The following is a 21,030-nucleotide window of genomic DNA, read 5'->3' as shown; positions in this document are numbered from 1 at the left end:
GTCTCATTCCTCTCCGCACTATGAGACGAGTCATCAACGTTTTGACATTTCTATTGCAGATACGGGAGCGAGCTGATGGTGGTGCAGTCATACAGCGAGAACAACATGACGGCGAACATGATCGGCCGGCATTTCGATCGTTACTGGCTGGGTCTCGCCACGCTCGACAATCTGAATACCAACACGCTCGAATCTGCCGCGGGATCGCTCGTCTCGCAATACTCCGGTTCGTACGCAATTCCGTTTCGCTCGATTTGCAGACGGCCACCGTGCGTTCTGCACGAGCGGATCCCGTAACGCATCCTGTACAGCTTCTTCCCCCTTTTTTTTCCTTTTATCTGTCTCTCGAGCGAGACTCGCGCTTCTCGCCATTAACGATCGGCTGCTTAAGAGACCTTGACCGATATCCCACGTGATACGATGCGGTCGGCAACGCGACTCTCGAAGTGAAGGGGATGAAATCACGCAAATGCTTAATTTTTCATATCTTCCCGTTGAAATCCGCCTGACATCGATTTAAGAATGCGATTCTTTCGTTCTCCTTTCTTGAAAAGTCTATGTTCACCTACAACTTCATTCTTCAATCAGCCAATTACTCGAGGATTGTAAGTGCCGGTCTTTCTTGAGCAAAAGTCAACCCTAGTAGCGCGCAGTATATGGACCAAACATTGGTTAAACATTGGCTCAATATTTGCTTGTGTTGGGCCAATGTTTAGCCAATGCACTGTGCTATTAGGGTATTTTCTAAACGTTAATCAGTGGATTGTCACTGAAAACGGTGAATATTCAATTACAGAATCATTTAGTGCTACACTTCTAATGCGGGGTCTGCAATGAGAGTCGCAGAGTCGCAGTCGTAAGAATAATCGACTAATTGGTCAATTCAATCAGACACATAAGAATTAATCAATCATAGTCGGCTATTCTTACGACTACGACTTTACGACTTCTATGTAGACGAGGCTTAACTGGTTTCAGTGATAACGCACTAATTGACCCTTGGAGAGAAGTTGATTAAAAAGTCCACGACGCAAGAGGCACACTTTTAAAACACTTGAAATCATTAGGAACCATGAATTCACTCGCGGTATGAATGTATATGCGATGAAAAGATAGCAACAAAAGCTTCCTTTGTCCCGGTAAAAATTTTCGAGCGTGTTACGAGTGTATTATGAAATTAAGTTGATAGAGTCGTGACGCGGTCGTTTCGCACAAAGCCTCGACCTCGCGTACACGCGGGGCCAGTTTCTATCAGGGTCACGGAACACGGAACTCGCATACGCGGGACGAAGGCACACTTTTCCCACAACAATGCCCAGACGTCGTCATTTCACGTCCGTTCGTTGCAAGCTGCAATTTCCTCATCTAATGCATTTGCACACCGTCTACTAAGCCGCACTATTAATTATGCGCCGGGCTCATAGTTAACTACGTATCGCTAGCAAATGAAATTACCCTGATAAAGACATATACGACAAAGTCGTACAAGCATGCATTAGTCAAGATATTCGTGTTATTAATATGCTATCATCAAGATCTCCCCCCTCTCTCTCTCTCTCTCTCTCTCTCTCTCTCTCTCTCTCTCTCTCTCTCTCTCTCTCTCTCTCTCTCTCTCTCTCTTTATTTAATTGTTTTTATACACGGAAAAAAATTGATGTTGTATCAACAAGATCAGTGTAATTGGAATAAAATGGTTGAAACAACATCAGTATCGATGAATGAAAACATCCGATAGTTGTTTTAATAATCTGGATATTTAGTTATGGTTAAAAGTAAAATCGACAGCAAATACAATTGAGTGAATTATTTGTGTTTGTGGCAGCCCGTGACGTTTAACGTTTAATTCAAGCAACTTGATTGTTTTTAATTTAGCATTTTTTATTTTTTTTCCGTGTACACATACGGATGTAACTTCGTTACGAGAACGTCTTAATGGCATTCAGGATATTTCTAATGCCAATAATTATCTCGACGAAATAGAACCAATGTCGCCGACATTGGCAGAGGCGGCCGTTTTCACGTTGTTGGCAAAAATGTAGGTTTCTGGACGTTGAAGCAGCCGGATCCGAATTCGGGCGAATGCGTGAACGTCGCGCTGACGGACGACCAGCAAACGTGGGAATTGACCACGTGCGAGTCGCTGCTCCCTTTCATGTGTCGTGCCAACGCCTGTCCTTCCGGTAAGTCCGTTCACGTGAATTGCGGGCAACGTAAGCGGTCGCGTAACGGCCGGCCGGCCGCGTTCTCCATATCTCACGTGAAAACGGGATGATAATCCGTCGTGACGGGATAACTCCGCAGGTTCGTTCCACTGCTCGAACGGCAACTGCGTTAACGCGGCGTTCAAATGCGACAAGCAGAACGACTGCGGCGACTATTCCGACGAATTGGACTGTCCGGCTAATTGCCATTATTACATGACGAGCAGCAGCGGCGTCGTGGAGAGTCCAAATTACCCGCATAAATATGCACCCCTCAGCAATTGCAAGTGGACGCTGGAGGGTCCTCAAGGACACAATATCCTCCTGCAGGTGGGTCATTTATTCGATTAACGTCCCCCGTTCGATAAGCTAATGACACTTGATATAATTCATTGTAAGACTTTTGTGGAGCGAAGGCTCCGGGCCTCAAATGGAACTGCAAAATGAGTCTCGTGTTCCAGTTCCAAGAATTCGAAACCGAGAAGAGCTTCGACATAGTGCAGATTCTCGTAGGCGGTAGAACCGAGAAGAAGTCCGTGAATCTGGCGACCCTCTCCGGCAAGCAGGACTTCGGCAATAAATTCTTCGTCTCGGCCTCAAACTTCATGATTATAAAATTCAGCACCGACGCCTCGGTGGAGAGGAAGGGCTTCCGCGCCTCGTGGAAGACCGAACCGCAAACTTGCGGCGGGATCCTCAAGGCGATGCCGCAAGGCCAGGTGCTCACGTCCCCCGGATACCCGCAGAATTATCCCGGTGGACTGGAGTGTCTGTATATCCTGCAGGCTCATCCAGGACGCATAATATCCCTGGAAGTACGTTGAAACTTCACATATCCAGTTTACTTCAATCGCGATATTTCATTAATACAGCATTAAAATCCCTTTAAACGAAGGCCCGTAAAACGTGTCTGGGAAATTCAAAGATTTAACTTTCTAGATCGAAGACTTGGACCTCGAAAACAATCGAGATTATGTCCTCATCAGGGACGGAGATTCGCCCAATAGCCCAAAGATCACGATTCTATCCGGAAAATTGAAGGACAACCCGACGGTGATCATGTCCACCGGAAACAATTTGTATTTGTACTTTAAAACGAGCCTCGGCGACTCCAGGCGCGGTTTCAGCATTCGCTTTACGCAGGGCTGCACAGCCACGGTCTTCGCGAGAAACGGAACAGTTCAATCGCCATCCTACGAGCGCAATAATACGAATTATCCAAATAATCAGGACTGTTTGTACAGAATCAAAAATCCAGACAAGGGGCCGCTTTCTCTGAAATTCCGCAGCTTCGACGTTGACAAAACCGACCACGTGCAGGTATAGTTGAATTACGTTACGAACGCGACGGAGTTTCCTTTTCGTTTGGATTATTGACTTTCGCTTTTCCACGGGAAATCGGCAGATATACGACGGCTCCAATACGAATGGCCTGCGCTTGCATCCCGGAAACGGTTTCACCTCTAACACTCGACCCAAGATCACGCTCACCGCGGAAAGCGGAGAAATGCTTGTTAGGTTCACCACTGATGCTCTACACAGCAGTATCGGCTGGAAAGCCGAGTTTTCTGCCGGTGAGGCATATTACGTTTTATTTTATTTTTTAATACGTATAATCACTCAAACAAATATTGTACTAACGCAGGTAGATCGCTACTTTTTACATCCTCGAGAAAAAATGGAAAAATCTCATTATACATATCTCAATCATGTAATATCCAACTATATCTCATGAGATTCAACTCTAAAAATCATCAGATGCTCAGAGATTTGACTCTTTCCTTGAATGTTCGAGATTATCTATTGAGATCTAACTAAGTCTATAATTAAATGTTCTAAAAGGACATAATTAGATCTCAATCAATAATAACATTGAATATTCAATAAAAATCTCAGATTTCTGAAGATCTGATGATTTAAATATTGGATACAATTAAATATTGCATGATTGAGACATGTACACATATGATGAGATATTTCCATTTTTTCCGGGTCTGTTAAGCCCGTATCAGACTACAGATTGAGATTGAGATTAAACCAGAGTAAAATTCATTAAACCTGATTTTAGTAAACTTTATTCTAGTTAGCCAAATTTTAATCTGATCTCAATCTCAAGTCTAATACATGCTTTAGAAAATCGTTTGTAGCCTACAACATTTATAGCAGCAACATTCCAGTAATACCTCCTGGAAAGTTTAAGTTTCACGATTAAATATTAATCATTCACGTTGGATAAAAATAAATTTTGACACCATAGCTAGAACAATCTTTGCAAGGAATATAACTGTTTATGTATCAGAATCAAACGTTGTAATGGATGAGCGCCACAGAAAGACTCTCTTCCTAACATTCGCTAACAGTTCAGATAAAAATTCTATTTCTGTTATTTAAATTAATCAAGTACAAAACAAATACAATTTCGCAGTATTGGTTGTTTATTTACATATCTCACTAGAAAATTGTTGTTGCAAGATTCTTTTCTTTTGAGTAATAATTAAGCTAATATTGGGAAATAAATTAATTTTAGATTGTCCCTCGTTGCAACCCGGCGCGGGAGCCTTAGCGTCGAGTCGTGACACAGCTTTCGGCACGGTAGTTAACTTCACCTGCCCGCTGGGACAAGAGTTTGCCACAGGCAAATTGAAGATTTCCACGGAATGTCTCTCCGGTGGAAACTGGTCGGTTACGTACATTCCTAAATGCCAAGAGGTGTACTGCGGCCCAGTGCCTCAAATCGATAACGGATTCTCGATCGGCTCCTCGAACGTTACTTACCGAGGACTGGCGACCTATCAGTGTTACGCGGGATTCGCGTTTCCTTCCGGAAGACCGACGGAGAAGATATCTTGCTTGCCTAACGGAATGTGGGAAAAGAAGCCGTCCTGCTCAGGTTCGCTGAAAGTTTCACAAGCGATATGATCAGCATGCAGCATGAAACGAAGCAGAGTGTCAGATTGAAGAAACGTGTCCTTTCGTTTTCAGCATCTCAGTGCGCTCAGCTGCCAGAAGCGCCTCACTCTAATATTACTATCTTGAACGGAGTTGGCCGAAATTATGGCACGATTATCAGATTCGAGTGCGAGCCCGGCTACGTTCGAAGCGGGCATCCTGTCATTCTTTGCATGAGCAACGGTACCTGGTCCGACGAAGTGCCAACGTGTTCGCGTAAGTAGACTTTGTATCCACATTCGTGTGGATTTCAAATATAAACTTTTTTCCTATTTTTTACTCTGTCGCTGTGTTACTTACGTTGTTAATTTGCTTCGTTGTTCCTATTTATTTGATTAATTTATATTTCGCGGTTTTAAGTCGCTCTGAGAAAGACTTGGGACGATCGAAATGTTTGTCCTTCGTTAGTAAACTATTATTTAATACATGCAACATGTTTTACCGCTCGTAATTCTTGGCCCTCGACCTCTTTCGTTAATTAACTGCTGACGACAATTTGTTCATAGCAAACTGCTCAATAATAATAAATATACTGATTAACAGGTGCCAAATGTCCGTTGTTACCCACAATTAAAAATGGATTCGTTGTCGACATTGGCAAAGATTACTTCTTCGGCGATGAAGTCAGGGTGCAATGCAACAGAGGCTACAAGCTAATCGGATCAAACATTATACAATGCGGTCCTTTCCAACGATTCGATAATGTGCCGACTTGCGAAGGTAGATTTTACAACATAAATCGTTTACTACGACGGGAAATGCGCGGTTGCCTCATATTCCTCCACCTGTGCCCGCAGACATAAACGAATGCGCATCGAGCCAGTGCGACCTGGCGTCCACGGAGTGCATAAACAATCCCGGTGCGTTCACCTGCAAATGCAAACCGGGCTTCGAACCGACCATGAAGTGTCGGACCACCGGCGATCTTGGTCTTATCAACGGCGGCATCCCCGACGAGTCGATCACAGTTTCGAGCTCTGAAAAGGGATATACAAAAACCGTAGGGCACATTTTCTATTCATAAACTCGTATCCTCACTTCTTTCTATAATGTCAACTGCTACGCGTGCTTTCTGCTGTCGAAGGGTATTCGTTTGAACAACGGCGACGGATGGTGCGGCAACAACATCGAGCTGGGTACGAACTGGGTGATGATCGACATGAAAGCGCCGACGATCATTACTGGGTTCCGCACGCAAGTCGTGGCCAGGATCGACGGGAACATTGCGTACGCGACAGCCCTGCGGATGCAGTATACGAACGATCTGACGGACATCTTCAAGGAATACAAGAACCCGGACGGTACGCCGGTGGAGTTCAGAATTTTGGAGGCGACGCTTTCCGTCCTGAATCTACCTGTGCCAATCGAGGCACGCTACGTGAGATTCAGGATACAGGATTACATCGGTGCCCCGTGTATGAAGCTGGAGATAATGGGCTGCACCAGATTGGAGTGTTCAGACATCGACGAATGCACTACAAGGAACGGCGGCTGCCTTCAAAAGTGCATTAACAGTCCCGGCAGCTATTCCTGCATGTGCAACACGGGCTATGAACTGTACAAGGGCAATGGCACGGCCGGATTCAACCTGATGAGATCGGAAAGTGGCGAACGAGACGGAGATATATATCAGAGAAATAAAACGTGCGTGCCGGTGATGTGTCCGCCGCTAACGGCGCCGGAGAATGGAAAATTATTGTCGACTGAGGTAAGATAACAATGAAGTAACGCGATCCCGTCGTCGTCCGAGTAAATGTTAATCGTTACGATCGTTACTGCTGTATGTAAATATTTTCTAAGATGAGAGAATTTCTTCGTTCTAGGTGCAGCATCACTTTGGCGACCTCGTCAGATTTCAGTGCAACTTTGGTTACGTTCTATCTGGATCTTTAGCTGTAATGTGTACCTCTTCTGGAGTCTGGAACGGAACCATTCCAGAATGTCAATGTGAGTAACGAACAGAACGTGCCGAAATTATCGCACATAACTTTCTGTTGCATCCCCGTCTTACGATACGATCTTTCCACAAGAAATTTCTCACATTTGTGCATCTTCTCTTGGGAAAATATACCCTGGAAGAACTTAAAATTTTACTTTAGAAATATAAGAAATATGAAAAGTAAATTTGGGCACTTTAAACTTTTATTTAAGGTAGACTTAAAACTTACTTTAAGAATTTAAAAGAAAACTGTAAGAATTGTGTGAAAAGTATATGTGATGTAAAATTTTCTTCTTACGAGAAAGTGCTATGCCGCGCAGCCCTTTAGCGGAAACTTCGACAAGCTGGGCTATCTAAAAATTACTGTCAGTGTCCAAAATTACTCTCAAATTTCTTAAGTAAACTTTTAACTTCTGTAAGTAGACTGTTGGATTTAAAAGATTACTTTCAAAAACTTCAATTTCATTTAAAGTAAATTTTCCCAAGGGTCTGTTGTTGAAAGTAATTCAAGTGCGTTCTTCAACTTTTTACAGACGCGAAATGCGTATCCCTGCCGGACGATAAGAACGAGGGTCTCACTGTGATCCGAAACAACGAGGCCAGCGTACTGGTATCCTTCAAGCAGAATGTCACCCTGAAATGCAGCAACAACGGCCGCTATTTGCGCAAAACCGCGACGTCCAGTTTCCGGCAGTGCGTGTACAATCCCAAACCCGGCTTGCCCGATTACTGGCTGTCTGGCGTACAGCCGGCCTGTCCTCGCATGGACTGCGGCAAGCCGCTTCCCACACCCGGCGCCGAGTACGGCCGTTATCTGGACACCAAGTACCAATCCTCGTTCTTCTTCGGTTGTCAAGACACCTTTAAATTGGCCGGCCAGACCAACCGCCACGACAACGTCGTGCGTTGTCAGGCGAACGGCGTTTGGGACTTCGGGAACCTGAGGTGCGAGGGTCCGGTGTGCGATGATCCCGGCAGACCGAGCGACGGTTTCCAAGTGGCGCGTAGCTACGAGCAGGGCTCGGAGGTGCAGTTCGGCTGCAACAGGCCCGGCTACATCCTCATCAGTCCGCGGCCGATCGTCTGCATTCGCGAGCCCGAGTGTAAGGTCATCAGACCCCTCGGTATCGCCTCCGGGCGCATCCCGGACTCGGCGATAAACGCCACCTCCGAGAGACCGAACTACGAGGCCAGGAACGTCCGACTCAACTCGGTGACCGGCTGGTGCGGCAAGCAGGAAGCTTTCACTTACGTCAGCGTCGATCTCGGCCGCGTCTATCGAGTGAAGGCGATCCTCGTGAAGGGCGTCATCACCAACGACATTGTCGGCAGGCCCACGGAGATCCGTTTATTCTACAAGCAGGCGGAAACTGACAATTACGTCGTCTACTTCCCGAATTTCAATCTAACCATGCGCGATCCCGGGAATTACGGAGAACTGGCGATGATCACCCTGCCCAAGTACGTGCAAGCTCGTTTCGTCATTCTCGGTATCGTCAGCTACATGGATAACGCCTGTCTGAAATTCGAGCTTATGGGCTGCGAGGAGCCGGCGAGCGAACCGTTGTTAGGCTACGACTACGGATTTTCGCCCTGCGTGGACAACGAGGCGCCGGTCTTCCAGAATTGCCCGAAGCAACCGATAGTCGTGCAAAAGGGAGCCCACGGAGAGTTGCTGCCGGTGAACTTCACGATGCCAACTGCCGTTGACAACAGCGGCAGCATCGCCCGAGTGGAAGTCAAGCCTCGGGACTTCAAGACCCCTGTTCAAATCTTCGAAGACACGTTCGTCAAATACATAGCTTTCGATTACGACGGCAATGTAGCTATTTGCGAGATCAACATCACTGTTCCGGGTTAGTGACAAGTTTTATTTTATCTGTAGATTTATTTCGCGTTTTAATAACGTATGTTTAAAAATATCGGTCTTGCGTATTAATAGAGTGATTTGATGTCGAATTGACGTCGAATTTGACAATGTCGATGTCGATTCGACATCGTTTTGTCATTGATCGACATTGATCGACGAGTAATTTCTCGCTGGATATAATAGCACAGTGCATTGACTAAACGTTGGCCCGATACAACCAAATATTAGGCCAATGTTTAATCAATATTTGGTCAATGCTACTAGGGACGCTTAAAGTCGTTCTTCATAATATTATATTTAGAAATGTTAATATTATAATCTTCTTCTTCTTCCTCGTGTATTAGGCTTAAAGTCCGTTTTATCCAGTTTGTTCTGGTACTTTGAGCATTTGGTTTTACTTCATCTTCGGTAGGCTGCTAAATCTTGCCGAAAATGATAATAAATATTATAAATGTACATTTTAATCAAATTATTAATTAACATTGATTAGATACTAAATTAGTGGACATTCTGATGTCGCAGATATAACTCCACCGAAACTGAGCTGCCCTCAGAGCTACGTCATCGAACTGACCGATCAACAAGACAGTTACTCCATCAACTTCAACGAGACGCGAAAACGCATCAACGCCACGGACGCGTCCGGCCCTGTGAAGATCACTTTCGTGCCGGACCGCGCAATGATTAAAACCGGCGACTTCAAAAACGTCACGGTGTACGCGACAGACTCCAGCGGCAATCGAGCGACTTGCCACTTCCAAGTTTTGGTCCAAGCGACGCCCTGCGTCGACTGGGAACTGAAGCCGCCGGCTCACGGTGATATACAGTGCGTTCCCGGCGACAAAGGACTGCAGTGCGTAGCGACTTGCAAGGATGGCTACAGATTCACTGACGGTGCGCGCGACAAAACATTCGGGTGTGACGTCAACAAACGGTGGTCACCCTCGTCGGTGGTACCCGACTGCGTTTCCGAAAGTAAGTTGCCGAAGACCAACTTTATTTTACTTGCTGTTGCTACCTTACATTATTTTATTATGTATTCATAATCAAATATTGACATCTGTAGATACGCAACAGGCCGACTATCACGTAATCGCCTCAGTAACTTATCGTGCGAACGGCGCCGTTTCTCGAAACTGCCTGCCGATGTACCAGGATATCATAGCCCAGCATTACCCAAATCTTAACAATATCTTGACTCAGCGTTGCTCCGCTGTCAATGTGAATATGAACGTGTCTTTTGTCAGATCGGTACCTAGCTTGATCGAAGAGAACGTTCTCAAGGTATGAACCAAGATTTTCGATTATGCTGATGCGATTCAATCGAATTTAATGTAAATCAGAATTACTGTCGATGAGGAGTAAGGTTGACGAGAATTTTCTACAAAATTTCAGATGGACTTTATTCTGGTGATCGTCCCGGTGCAACGTCAACCGCAATTGTACGATTTTTGTGGCTCCACGTTGAATCTGATCTTTGACTTGTCGATCCCACATGCGAGTGCAGTTATCGAACCTTTGTTGAACGTTTCCGCAATCGGCAATCAATGCCCGCCTCTCCGTGCTCTCAAATCGGCCATTAACAGGGGCTTCACCTGCAGCATTGGCGAAGTATTAAACTCGAATACCAAGGACGTTCCCCGTTGCCGTAAGTGGATATATTTCGTACACTATTCATTAATGCCTGGACCTCAGTTTTACTAGGATTCACATTTTCATAATCTTCATTCCCATCTATACATCGATGAATTTCAGGCTGTAATACACACAGACTTACATACATACAGCCTGAAACTCAGTGATTTGTATAGATGAGAAAAATGAAGACAAAAATGCGGGTCCAGACATTAATGAAATAGCATCACTTGTCAGTGAGAAATGACTTGTCGAAACGATGTCGAAGCGACGTCAATTTGACGTCGTTTCGACGAATCATTTCTCGCTGGGCAGTGTACAATTTAATTGGATGTACATAATTGCAATTCTCTGAAGAAATCCTATTGCAAGACTTGTTTACACATTTTCAGTGCATTGTCCTGCTGGAACCTTCGCCGGAGAAAAGCAGAAGCAATGCACGGCCTGCTCGAAGGGCTTCTATCAGAACAGCGACCGTCAAGGTTCTTGCTTGCGCTGTCCGTTCGGCACGTATACAAAGGAGGAAGGATCGAAGAGCATAGACGATTGTATACCGGTCTGCGGCTACGGAACGTACTCGCCTACCGGTCTCGTGCCTTGCCTCGAGTGTCCCAGAAACAGCTACACTGGCCAGCCGCCAATTGGAGGCTACAAGGACTGCCAGACCTGTCCACCTGGAACGTTCACTTACCAGCCAGCCGCGCCCGGACGCGATCGTTGCCGCTCCAAGTGCGAGCCGGGCATGTACTCGGACACGGGACTCACTCCCTGCGCTCAGTGTCCCAAAAACTTCTACCAGACTCAGCACGGTGCGACCACGTGCACAGAGTGTCCAGCAACCATGTATACAGAAGCATCTGGTTCGGTCGGCTCCGAGGAGTGCAAGCCTGTCCAGTGCACCGAGAGCGTGTGCCAGCATGGCGGTCTCTGCGTGCAAATGGGACACGGTGTCCACTGCTACTGCCCAGCCGGCTTCTCTGGAAGACGCTGCGAGATCGATATCGACGAGTGCGCGTCTCAGCCGTGCTATAACGGTGCCACTTGCATAGATCTGCCGCAAGGTTACAGGTGTCAATGCGCCAACGGTTATTCTGGCATCAATTGCCAAGAGGAGAGGTCGGATTGTACGAACGATACGTGTCCGGAGAGAGCCATGTGCAAGGACGAGCCTGGCTTTAACAATTACACGTGCCTCTGCCGATCCGGATACACCGGGGTTGATTGCGATATCACTGTAAGTGCTTCTCTTTATGGCTTTCAATCTAAAAGTCTTGTATAGAGGATAATATAATGCAATCAAATTGTATTCTACGTATAAATATTAAATAGCTTATAAAATTATTTATATTTCATGTACATGTATCTAATTGCATTCTCGTATCTTTATGCAGATAAATCCTTGCACGGCCAGCGGAAATCCTTGCAATAACGGCGCGACTTGCGTAGCTCTTCAGCAGGGTCGCTACACGTGCGATTGTCTGCCGGGATGGGAAGGTCAGAGCTGTGAGATCAATATCAACGATTGCGCTGAGCAACCTTGCCTGCTCGGCGCCAACTGCACCGATCTGATCAACGACTTCTCCTGCGACTGCCCGCCAGGATTCACTGGCAAACGCTGCCATGAGAAAATCGACCTCTGCTCGGGCAATCCTTGTCTGAACGGGATTTGCGTGGACAAGCTTTTCAGCCACGAGTGCATCTGCCATCCGGGCTGGATCGGCACGGCCTGCGAGACAAACATCAACGAGTGCGCGTCCAAACCGTGCCGAAATAACGGCCAGTGCATTGATCAGATCGACGACTATATCTGCACATGCGAGCCCGGTTATACGGGCAAGCAGTGCCAGCATACGATTGACGACTGTGCGTCGGATCCGTGTCAAAACGGAGCCACATGCATAGACCAGCTGCAGGGCTTCGTCTGCACGTGCAGACCCGGCTTCGTTGGGTTACAGTGCGAAGCGGAAATCGACGAGTGCCAGAGCGACCCTTGCAACCCGGTCGGCACCGATCGCTGCGTAGATCTCGACAACACCTTCGTCTGTCACTGTCGCGAAGGCTACACCGGGTCGTCCTGCGAGATCAACATAGACGACTGCGCGTCCGATCCCTGCCTGAACGGCGCGACGTGTAGAGACGAGGTCGGTGGTTTCAAGTGCATATGCCCCGAGGGATGGAGCGGCGTGTACTGCCAAGCGGACGTTGGCATGTGCCAGAATCGACCCTGTCAGAACGACGCCGTCTGCGTCAACTTGTTTATGGACTACTTCTGCGTGTAAGTAATATATTCCCACGATGTTAAAGGCGAATGATGAAAGGCGAATAAAACTCGTTGGTTTACGCGACTTTTCAACCGACAGTTGCCCGTCCGGCACCGACGGCAAGCAATGCGAGACGGCGCCGGAACGTTGCATCGGGAATCCGTGCATGCACCACGGCCGCTGCCAAGACTTCGGTTCTGGCTTGAATTGCACTTGCCCGAGCGATTACACCGGCATCGGCTGTCAATACGAGTACGACGCCTGCCAAGCTGGCGCTTGCAAAAATGGGGCAACTTGTCTCGACGAAGGTTCCGGATTCACCTGCGTATGCCCTCCAGGATATACCGGTATTCTTTTAATATGTCCATGTCAACGTATTGTTCGTCCCGTCAAAGACTGTTATTTCTGAAAGCTAATTAATTGCCTGTACTAGGTAAAACTTGCGAGGAAGACATAATCGATTGCAAAGAAAATTCTTGCCCACCATCGGCAACCTGTATCGATCTCACAGGCAAATTCTTCTGCCAGTGTCCGTTCAACTTAACTGGCGACGATTGCAGGAAATGTATGTTTCTCAAATTCCTTTTTTTTGCTACAGTATTACATTAGAAAGATGATCAATTTTAATCCTGCTTTTTGAATTCTTGCAGCTATCCAAGTGGACTACGACTTGTACTTCAGCGACCCAGGACGTAGCAGCGCTTCGCAGGTCATTCCATTTTTCACTGGCTCGTCAAAGAGCCTCACCGTCGCTATGTGGGTGCAGTTTACACCGAAAGACGAAACTGGAATTTTCTTCTCTCTTTATGACGTTAGGTACATAGGCTTTACACTTTTGTTTCGTTTGAAACTCCTGTGGCGTAATGATTCACTATTGTTTTCTTGTCGAGTAATGTAGCACACGAGCATGTACATATGTAAAATCTTGTCTTCAGCTCGCCGCACGTTCCAACGAACCGAAGACTTATGCTCCAAGCACAGAGCACCGGTGTCCAGGTACTTCTTTTCCCCGATCTGCACGACGTCTTCCTGCAATTTAAAGAATACGCGACCATCAACGACGGACAGTGGCACCACGTCGCTGTTGTGTGGAATGGCGAGAATGGCGGAGAACTCACTTTAATCACTGAAGGTCTCATCGCTAGCAAGGCTGAGGGCTACGGCAGCGGCAGATCACTCCCAGCATAGTGAGTGTCCCCTTAAGAAAATTTACTTTAAATAAAATTAAAGTTTTTCAAAGTAATCTTTGTGAAATCTAAGAATTTACTTAAAGAAGTTAAAAGTTTACTTACTCTTTAAAAGTCAATCAGTGGATTATTGAAAACAGCGAATAGTCACTGATTGACTTTTAGGGAGTAAGAAATTTTTAAGTAAATTTAGACACTTGGGGCAATTTTAGGAAAATGAAAGATTACAAAATTTTACTTTAATGTCGTACTCTAAAAACTAGAATAGAGAGCCGCGCGGCATAGCCTACTTTTCGTATTTCTTATTTCTCTAAAATAAAATTAAAAAATTTTCTAAAGTATATTTTCCCAAGGGGATCTCTCCTCGAAAGAAACATAAAAGATCATGAGGCATTTTCTTCGATGATTTCTTTTTACAATATTAGAAAATAGTAATCCGTTAATAATTGAAACTTTCTGCAGCGCATGGGCGGTGTTAGGAAAACCACAGGACGAGAAAGGATACACGGAGTTGGGCTTCCAAGGTCATCTAACCAAGGTGCAAGTCTGGGGCCGTGCGTTACACGTGACGAACGAGATTCAAAAGCAAGTTCGCGACTGCCGCACGGAACCGGTTCTCTATCAGGGCCTGATGCTGACGTGGGCGGGATACGACGAGAGCGTGGGTGGTGTCGAGAGAGTCATGCCGTCGCATTGCGGGCAGCGAGTGTGCCCGCCAGGCTACGGTGGCAACAAATGTCAGGAACGCGCAGCTGACAAGATCCCGCCTACATTGGTGTACTGCCCGGGCGATCTTGAGGTGTTCGCGAAGAACGGATCGTCGATTGTCACCTGGGACGAACCGCGATTCAGTGACAATGTCGGCATCATTAGGATCCAAGAGAAGAACGGACACCGGTCCGGGCAGACTCTGTTGTGGGGCACCTACGACATCAACTACGTGGCTTACGATCAGGCCGGGAACTCGGCCACTTGCAACTTCAAGGTTTACGTGTTGTGTAAGTGAAGTCATCTCCCTAGTCATTATGTATGAAATAAACGTTCAAATTTCGTTTAGATATTAATATTGTTTCTTGGAATTGCACGCGCGTGAATTTTCAACATACAAATTTTTCTCACTGCAGCCGCATTTTGTCCGACATTGCCCGATCCTATTGGTGGCACGCAACAATGCAAAGGCTGGGGTACGGGAGGCCAGTTTAAGGTCTGCGAGATTTCTTGCAATGCCGGACTTCAGTTCTCGCAAGAGATCCCCAAATTCTACACGTGTGGTGCAGAAGGCTTCTGGAGACCTACCAGTGATCCCAGTCTGCCTTTAGTATATCCAGCTTGCACCAGTAAGCGACTTATACGTGACTCGTTTTCTTATACAGCCATCTTATTTCCCAGATAAATTAACAAGCCTTGTTCGTTAAAATTCGATGCCAAAGCGTGGAATCGCATGTGGATGCAATAAATCGACCAAATATTAATTGATAATACACTTTGCTATAAGTAATACACGTTTACACATCTGACTGCTTCCGATGTGAAGAGAAGAAGAAGAAGACTTAAGTCCTTTCGCGTGTTTCCTATACTCAACATTGTTTTAGGCGCTACTTCAGCCCAAAGAGTCTTCAGGATCAAAATGAACTTCCCCACGTCGGTGCTCTGTAACGAGGCCGGTCAAGCTGTGCTCAAAAATAAGGTTCGAAACGCCGTCAACTCCTTGAACAGGGATTGGAATTTCTGTTCATACTCTTTAGAAGGTAATTTGCCAACGAATTGTTATTTATAACTGCACATTTTTCGCATCACTTTACATTTTCACTTGTGACTTTTTTAAGGAACTAACGAGTGCAAGGACCTTGGCATCAATGTACAATGCGATCATCGAGTGCGCACAACGAGAGAAACGGGCGAGGAGGACGGTGGAACGTACGTCGTCTCTGCCGCTGCGCCAGTAAAATCGTAAGTGTGCTGAAATTATGATCTTCCAATTAATAAACGTCTAAGAAGTTCTTGTCGCTCAAACGTTTACAGGTGCAAGTCGCAATTATTAAAACAGGTCAACTCATCAATTGTTCTAAATATATTTTCCTCTTATTTAAAATTAATTTACAATGTGTGCAAATCACGGCTTGCCCTTGCAACTCAATCGGGTCATTTAATTGCCAGATACTACAGTTTATTGTCCGCGCCACGCATCACGCTTAAGGCCCTTGCACAGCCATAGCGATAGCGATAGCGATAACCTCGTAGACTACAAGTCAATCAATACAGAGTTTCAACTCATAGTGTTGGAATTCTATTTCTATCGCTATCGCTATGGTCTAGCATTGTGCTAGCATTGTGCAAGAACCTTTCCAGGGAATCTCCGTACTGAGTATTTTTGTTACTTGTGTTGCATCATAGAACGAGAAAGGGTCGCCAAGGCAGTGACACCTACGAGGTGGAGATCTCGTTTCCGGCGATAAAGTAAGGACAGCTCGATTCACGCCAGCGCGACTCAACTCATTTATATGTCTTACCCGTCATCCGTCATCATCTCTAATAACGTTACCACTCATTAAACCGTTTGCAGTTTGTTATAATTTCCCCCCCGTTTAATCGCATTTCAGCGCTCCCTCGTCCTACGATAACAGCGCATAACTCCCAGACTTGAAATAAGCGTCGAAAAATCATCGATTGAATTATACTAACGACTAATCCTACGTCCAGCAAAGTGTCGGATCACACTTTAGAACTGCATAAGTAAAAGCTGCACGTTCTTACTAACTGATCACGCCTGATCACCGTACATACAGGTGGGACGTCATCGTAGCGGGCTGCAACAGGTGTCCACATATTTTCCGACAGTGACAGCAACGTAACAAAATTAAAATCTGTAACTGCGAGATCGCTTTCCAGCGAGAAATAACTCGTCGATTGACGTCGATTCGACATCAATTTGACATCGTTTCGACATCGATTGACGAACTATTTCTCACTGGGCTCACTTTGTTAAAGAGAAATCTATCATTCGATTTGGGCGACGCTACTGACTCACGGAAATTAATTGACTAGAATTTCTGAAATTACGATAATTCATGCGATTTCGCTACTTTGAGTTCTGTGACGCTTAACAGCGATCCAACAGCTTCGGTTTACGAGTGACAATTCCAACATACATTTGACAACATACGTGATCAACGTGACGGCGAGTAAATACAAATTTGCGTGCATTAATTAGAATTGCTAAGGGTGTGATTGCGGTTTAACCTGCGGTACACGAGTCCACTGACGAGGATCCTGGTCCAAAGACAAGGCTGCCTTAATTACACTCACCTCAAGATAACGGCTGTACATATTTGCGCAAACCCTTCCACGCCTGTTACCACTGTAAATATTCCATCCGGCTGCAAAACGATAACTGTCCTTTATGTTTCGCAGCGATCCGATTGTGAACACCAACTCACACGAGCGCTCTACCGTAAAAACGTTGCTCGAAAGACTGATCCTCGAAGAGGACAAATTCGACGTTCACGACATTCTACCTAACACCGTGCCGGATCCCGCATCTCTCGTCCTGGAATCCGACTATGCTTGTCCGATTGGTCAAGTTGTCATGACACCGGATTGTGGTAAGACGCTGTTTCATAAATGTTGACACTGAGAAAAATTTCCATCGGATGAACCTATTAAATGGTGTTTCCGATGGTTAACTTTTCCCATTAACTTTTCTGATTAAATTTTGCATGTATCCAATGAAAATTATTCAATTAAATGCAGTTACCGATGAAATTTTATGGAAAATCCGACCATCTTTTTCATCGGATAAACCAATTAAATAGTGTTTCCAAAAGTTAATTTTTCTGATTAAATTTTGTATTTATCCGATGAAATTGATTCGATTGAATGCAGTTACCGATAAAATTTTATCGAAAAACCGATCATGTTTTTAATCGGATACATCCGTTTGCTATTATGCGATTATATTTAATCGTATATTTCTCTCAGTGTATTAAAAATAATTTCTTTGACATACTCAAACCCGATCTCTATCCGCTCGCGAGAGGAAAATATACCTCCGTTTAATTTAAGAAAATCTCGCGAATGCTTTTTAGTGACCGAAATGTCAAAAAAAGCATTCGAGAAAGACTCGTCTTGATGGTCTTCTCATTAATTTCCCTTGCAGTACCGTGTGCGGTGGGAACGTTCTACGACGAGGAGACGAAGCAATGCGTGTCCTGCCCCGTGGGTCATTATCAGAGCGAATCGGGACAATTAAAATGCAGTTCCTGCCCGGTGATCGCCGGTCGTCCTAGCGTGACCGTGGGTCCTGGTGCGCGTAGCGCGGCGGACTGCAAGGAGCGTTGTCCTGCCGGCAAGTACTACGACGACGCGGCCGGTCTCTGCCGAAGCTGCGGCCATGGATTCTACCAGCCGAACGAGGGTAGCTTCTCCTGCTTACTGTGCGGCCTCGGGAAGACCACGAGAACGGCAGAGGCGGTGTCGCGGGAAGAGTGCCGGGACGAGTGCGGATCCGGGCAGCAGTTGGCCGTCGAAGGGAAATGCGAGCCCTGTCCGCGTGGCACGTATCGGACCCAAGGGGTTCAGGCGTCCTGCCAAGCCTGCCCGCATAGCAGAACAACTCCGAACATGGGATCGGCGGCAGTCGAGGAGTGCTCGCTTCCGATCTGCGACTCCGGGACTTTCCTCAACGGCACCCTCAACGAGTGCGTGGAGTGTAAGAAGGGAACTTACCAATCGGAACCGCAGCAGACCTTCTGCATCCCGTGCCCGCCGAACACCAGCACCAAAGGATCTGCCGCTGTGAGTCTTCTTTTCTGAAATGTTCCATCCATTCATATTTTGAATCACACATTTTGCCAAACTTGTCGAGAAATGAAGATAGCTTACTGAACGACGTCCACGTTTGTTAACAGACGAGCAAGGCAGAGTGCACGAATCCTTGCGAGACCAGCGGCGAGGAGATGCATTGTGACGCAAACGCATATTGTCTACTCATACCCGAGACGAGCGACTTCAAATGCGAGTGTAAGCCTGGGTACAACGGCACAGGGACCGTGTGCACGGACGTGTGTCTGGGCTACTGCGACAACGAGGGCGTCTGCCTGAAGGACTCGCGCGGGCAACCCTCGTGCAGATGCAGCGGCAGCTTCACCGGCAAGCATTGCACGGAGAAGTCCGAGTTCTTCTACATCACCGGCGGCATAGCGGGAGGTGTTATCTTGATAATCATCGTGGTGCTGCTTGTCTGGATGATTTGCGTCAGGTTGGTAAAGAAACGCGATTGATCCATACGCGCGATAACAAGTCGCGTTATCGGTAGACTTCTCCTCGCCTCGAGTGTATCGCGAACAACTCTTCAACAAGATTATTTAAATATGAGCCGTATCGCAAATTAGTATTTTATCGGTAACGGGATTTTACCTTTCTTTTTTTTTACAGAGCCTCCAGAAAGAAAGAGCCGAAGAAAATGCTCACTCCAGCGACCGACCAAAACGGCTCCCAGGTAAATTTCTATTACGGTGCGCCAACGCCATACGCCGAGTCGATAGCACCGTCGCATCACAGCACGTACGCTCATTATTACGACGACGAGGAGGATGGCTGGGAGATGCCCAATTTCTATAACGAAACTTACATGAAAGGTACATACATAGGTATATAATTGTTGTATTAAATCCCGGTAGAAATATTTTACTGAAAATGTTATGAAATTTGCGAGGGGAAAGCCGCTGACCAAAATCTTATGCACCAACTAATATGGGCATAATTTTATCTTATTTGTCTTATTTGATCTTATTTCATCTTTCTAATGCCCCAGCAAGGCCTAATGCCCAAACTAATGCCCAAAAAATGCCTAGCAATGCCTAGTAGTGCCCAGTAATGCTGCAAATCTGTACACCACAATGCCCTCATTAAACGGTAACACAGTTTTTAATTAAATTCCGTAAATTTCAAAATTTTCTTTATTTACTTTTCAACAGTATACTAAGTAACTTTCTTTATGTTTCGCAGTATTACATTGAAAACGCAAGGAAAATTACAGTTTACTTTGAAAAACATTCGGTAATTTTTCCATAACTTTTATTTTATCTTTCATCGATTTCATAGCTTCAGCAAGATATTTCCATCGGGGCGAGCACGAAATTGAGACTACAATTTAAGCTTCCATGAAACATCGGATTATTCATTCTTACAATAGATACGATTAGTGTCCATCGTAAGACTTAATTTATATTGCAATGTCGATAAATTAACTCGTTAATTCTTTCTTTTTTTTCTTACACAGAGAGCCTGCACAACGGAGGCAAGATGAACAGTCTTGCTCGATCGAACGCCAGTATTTACGGCACAAAAGACGATCTTTACGACAGACTGAAGCGTCACGCGTATACCGGTAAAAAAGGTACAATCCCGCAACTACCCTCGTAATCGTATTAATCAACGCCGGCTCATCATACGTGCGGTCGTCCGAAAATCACTGCCAACAGGATCGGATGCGGCACGCTTCGCGGACGACCGGCTGCTTATTTATTAATTTTATACAGTTAATTTAAGCCTACGTAATGCTGCCCCCCCCCCGTCTTTTTACTATCGCTAAAACACGTAACAATTTCTCGTTCCACTTGATTGCCAGACTGGTAACGTCAGCGCGCTATCTCAGAAAACGTTTCCGTGCGTGCCATGCGGCGCAGCAAATAACATTACGAAATATCCATTTTGCAGATAAGAGCGACAGCGACAGCGAAGGCCAGTGACCGGGTAGAACAATGACTTTCACGCCAACGTAGAATACGAAAAAGCGGGAGATATCAATGTAATCAGGCGGGGCGACGACGGTATCTCATCCCTCGTGCGACGTCGTCGTCGTTGCTCCCCGACCGATCGACGGATCTTGTTATTTATTACAGTATCATTCTGTATGACGCCCGCGCGAGATCCGCGATCGCGCGATCGGCGGAGAGGGAGAGAGAGAGCTAGAGAGAGAGAGAGAGAG

At 45.9% G+C, this 21,030-nt stretch overlaps 1 protein-coding gene across 2 annotated transcripts in view; it reads left to right on the top strand.

Moving 5' to 3' along the window:
• The window catches only part of LOC105564649 (sushi, von Willebrand factor type A, EGF and pentraxin domain-containing protein 1), a 32,856-nt gene extending 11,832 nt beyond the window's left edge, over nt 1-21,024 (top strand). For both annotated transcript variants that reach the window (XM_012017183.1, XM_012017184.1), the window contains exons 4-36: nt 60-226; nt 2,040-2,180; nt 2,302-2,531; nt 2,663-3,016; nt 3,141-3,521; nt 3,607-3,775; nt 4,729-5,091; nt 5,184-5,366; nt 5,694-5,870; nt 5,948-6,150; nt 6,235-6,858; nt 6,974-7,097; nt 7,623-8,945; nt 9,482-9,934; nt 10,026-10,243; nt 10,355-10,607; nt 10,987-11,828; nt 11,986-12,869; nt 12,955-13,202; nt 13,289-13,420; nt 13,506-13,671; nt 13,791-14,042; nt 14,505-15,040; nt 15,167-15,379; nt 15,635-15,790; nt 15,869-15,992; nt 16,437-16,499; nt 17,454-17,644; nt 18,199-18,836; nt 18,950-19,299; nt 19,476-19,678; nt 20,323-20,439; nt 20,760-21,024. In XM_012017183.1, coding sequence (XP_011872573.1) covers nt 60-226; nt 2,040-2,180; nt 2,302-2,531; nt 2,663-3,016; nt 3,141-3,521; nt 3,607-3,775; nt 4,729-5,091; nt 5,184-5,366; nt 5,694-5,870; nt 5,948-6,150; nt 6,235-6,858; nt 6,974-7,097; nt 7,623-8,945; nt 9,482-9,934; nt 10,026-10,243; nt 10,355-10,607; nt 10,987-11,828; nt 11,986-12,869; nt 12,955-13,202; nt 13,289-13,420; nt 13,506-13,671; nt 13,791-14,042; nt 14,505-15,040; nt 15,167-15,379; nt 15,635-15,790; nt 15,869-15,992; nt 16,437-16,499; nt 17,454-17,644; nt 18,199-18,836; nt 18,950-19,299; nt 19,476-19,678; nt 20,323-20,439; nt 20,760-20,791 — 10,510 coding nt within the window. In that variant the 3' untranslated portion in view covers nt 20,792-21,024. The remainder of the gene's footprint in view (nt 1-59; nt 227-2,039; nt 2,181-2,301; nt 2,532-2,662; nt 3,017-3,140; nt 3,522-3,606; nt 3,776-4,728; nt 5,092-5,183; nt 5,367-5,693; nt 5,871-5,947; nt 6,151-6,234; nt 6,859-6,973; nt 7,098-7,622; nt 8,946-9,481; nt 9,935-10,025; nt 10,244-10,354; nt 10,608-10,986; nt 11,829-11,985; nt 12,870-12,954; nt 13,203-13,288; nt 13,421-13,505; nt 13,672-13,790; nt 14,043-14,504; nt 15,041-15,166; nt 15,380-15,634; nt 15,791-15,868; nt 15,993-16,436; nt 16,500-17,453; nt 17,645-18,198; nt 18,837-18,949; nt 19,300-19,475; nt 19,679-20,322; nt 20,440-20,759) is intronic.
• The last annotated feature ends 6 nt before the right edge of the window (nt 21,025-21,030 follow it).

This window comes from Vollenhovia emeryi, unplaced genomic scaffold, assembly GCF_000949405.1.
Source record: "Vollenhovia emeryi isolate VEMERY1.0 unplaced genomic scaffold, V.emery_V1.0 DF939161.1, whole genome shotgun sequence".
Taxonomy (NCBI): Eukaryota; Metazoa; Arthropoda; class Insecta; order Hymenoptera; family Formicidae; genus Vollenhovia; species Vollenhovia emeryi.
The sequence above is the reverse complement of the archived record's forward strand: the minus strand, read 5'-3'. Positions and strand labels throughout refer to the sequence as shown.